Here is a 2,220-nt window from a genome sequence, read left to right as displayed (position 1 = left end):
GGGTAAGCAGACCAGCAGGGAGGTTTGTCAGTTGGAGGTGATCAGTGGGGGGGGGGGCGCGTTTGGAGTGAGCAGGCCAGCAGGGGGACAGTATTTTTGTAGTGATGTAACAACTAGAACATCTTGTCAACCATGAGAACTTTGGCAGCCTGCATTTCACCTAAAAACAGTTTTCAGAGCCTGTTGCATCCATCCACTGGTAAATCTAGGATAAATTGACTCTGTCTGGACCTGGGGTGGGAGAAGGTAGGAAGGTTTGGAGGGAAAGTTGCATCCACACCCCAGGTGCCTATTTACTTGTTAGGTCATACAGGTTTTCAATCTTGCAAGAACCATATGAAAAAAACCAAAGAGCCTGTGTGGTCACTGGAGACATTTTTCCAGGCCTCCTCTTCCTCTTTTCTCCTTGACTCTTAGTGGTTTGGACTCTTTTGACTTTGTCCTTGAGTCCTGTTAATTTCTGAATGAGTAACTTGAGATCCTCCTCAAAGACTCGACTCAAAACCCATATTGTATAATCTCCAGTGAACACCCAAGGATTCATGAAATCATAAGCCGACTTTCTTCTTCTAGAATGATCCCACAGTCTCCCACTACACCAGGGAAGGTGACAGACACTGTGCCTGGCTTTCTGGGCAAGGTTTAGGTCATTTAATAATGGCCTTTTGGATTCACCACTATAACCCAAAATACCGAATATAGCTTTGGAAATTTGGGTGTGAGATTGGGCACAAGGAGAAAAAGGTTTCAATTTGGCAAATCTGAAGCACCCACCAAATTAGGGGCAATATGACTGTCTCTTTAAAGGCAAACAGTTCCTTCACTGGCACCACCCAATATGTGCTTCCTGACTCAGCGGGTTAAGAGGGCGCAAACAATTCATCCTCACAGTCAAAGCAAAAGCCCACACCCTATGAGATTCTTTGGAGAAAACCTGAGAACTTATCAACTGGTTGTAAAAGTGAGTCTGGCCGAGAAGTGGACCTGAGTGGCTGAAGTGTAAAGGCAGTTAGTTCAGAGAGTATGCAGGTCATGGAGGGACCAGGTTCTGTGCCAGCAACACAGTGTGGAGGGCTGCTTTCAGAGGGTAGTGGCAGAGGGTAGAGAGGGGGTCAGGAGCTTTATTAGCACAATGCTACATGTCTCATATTGAACAGGGCACATTTGTGCTTACTTGTGCACCTTCATGCATTTGCTGCTGTGATAGACACTGAGGGCTGCCTGACAAGCCCTCCTTTTCCATGGATATGAAATGAGTGTCTCCAAGGCAGGTCTTTATAGCTCAAAGGCAATTTAGAGACAACTCTGTCTAACTTCCTCTTTTTACTGAAAAAGAAGCAGGATCCCAGGGAGTGTGGCGACTCTAAGTGTAGCCATCACTAAGGGCAGAGGAAATCTGGACTGTGGTTCGCTAAATCCTTTCCATCATTTAGCAGAGAGAAGCTATGACCCAAATAGTGTGACATGCGAGGTGAGGAGGGGGTGTCGCGGGGAGAGGGTTGGCTATTCTGGAGGAACAATGTATGTGAAACCCTCCTTTTAACTTCCTTAGTTACAGGCTTCCTGCCAGTCTTCCATTATGGAAAGAATATAAACTCCCTTCCCTGCCCTCATTTGATCTAGCTCTGATTCAATGGGATTTTAGAACCATGGGCCTGAGAAGGAACTGAGAGGTTGTTGTGTGCAGTGGTTAGGAGGGAAGTGGTAGTCAGACAGACTTTGAATTGGACCCCATCTCTGCCTGATACCTGTTGGCACTGTGACCATGGGTAAGTGTCTTAGTATTTTTGAGTCCCATCAAAGTCCTTATTTTAAAAGTTAGAAAAATAAAATTAGCATTTTTCAGGCTACTTTTGGGGAGTAAATAAGGTAAAGTACAAAGCATTTATCAGGGTGCTTCCTATACAATATTCAGTAGAGGTTCTTTTTAGGTCGATGCTGAGAAGAACCAGGTCGAATGAAATTAAAAAGCAAAATTTATAAATTTATTGTTGCTTCTGTGAACAGGAGGGCTGAGACCAAAGTGGTGTCAGTAAGCAAGAGTAGGGTGGGTGGGTATTTATATGTCTCTTTCGTGCGTCAAGGCAAACCATTAAGCCGGATGCCGGTTCAGGTAGTTGCAGGGAGTGAGTTTTGCAACTACTCTTCTTGGCTGCTTAGCTGTGTCTTGTAACACATTAAATGAGAATAACAGGATAGTCACAGAGAGGGCAGGAGGCC

The 2,220-nt window shown here is 45.1% G+C and overlaps 1 protein-coding gene across 2 annotated transcripts in view; it reads left to right on the top strand.

The window, feature by feature from the left end:
* The first annotated feature begins 857 nt into the window (after window positions 1–857).
* LOC102758393 (GTPase IMAP family member 4) overlaps window positions 858–2,220 on the top strand; it is a 9,732-nt gene continuing 8,369 nt past the window's right edge. Inside the window, exon 1 of one of the 2 annotated variants that reach the window (XM_015567176.1) lies at window positions 858–961. Coding sequence is in view for 1 of the 2 variants with exons in the window: in XM_006768701.2 (XP_006768764.1) it covers window positions 1,766–1,769 (4 nt within the window). In the remaining variant the exon portion in view is untranslated. Of the gene's footprint in view, window positions 962–1,173; window positions 1,770–2,220 lie in introns of those variants that run through there. The other variant, XM_006768701.2, reaches the window with a different exon arrangement.

This window comes from Myotis davidii, unplaced genomic scaffold, assembly GCF_000327345.1.
Source record: "Myotis davidii unplaced genomic scaffold, ASM32734v1 scaffold4003, whole genome shotgun sequence".
Classification (NCBI taxonomy): domain Eukaryota; kingdom Metazoa; phylum Chordata; class Mammalia; order Chiroptera; family Vespertilionidae; genus Myotis; species Myotis davidii.
Note: the sequence above shows the minus strand (reverse complement) of the source record. Positions and strands in the feature narration are given on the sequence as shown.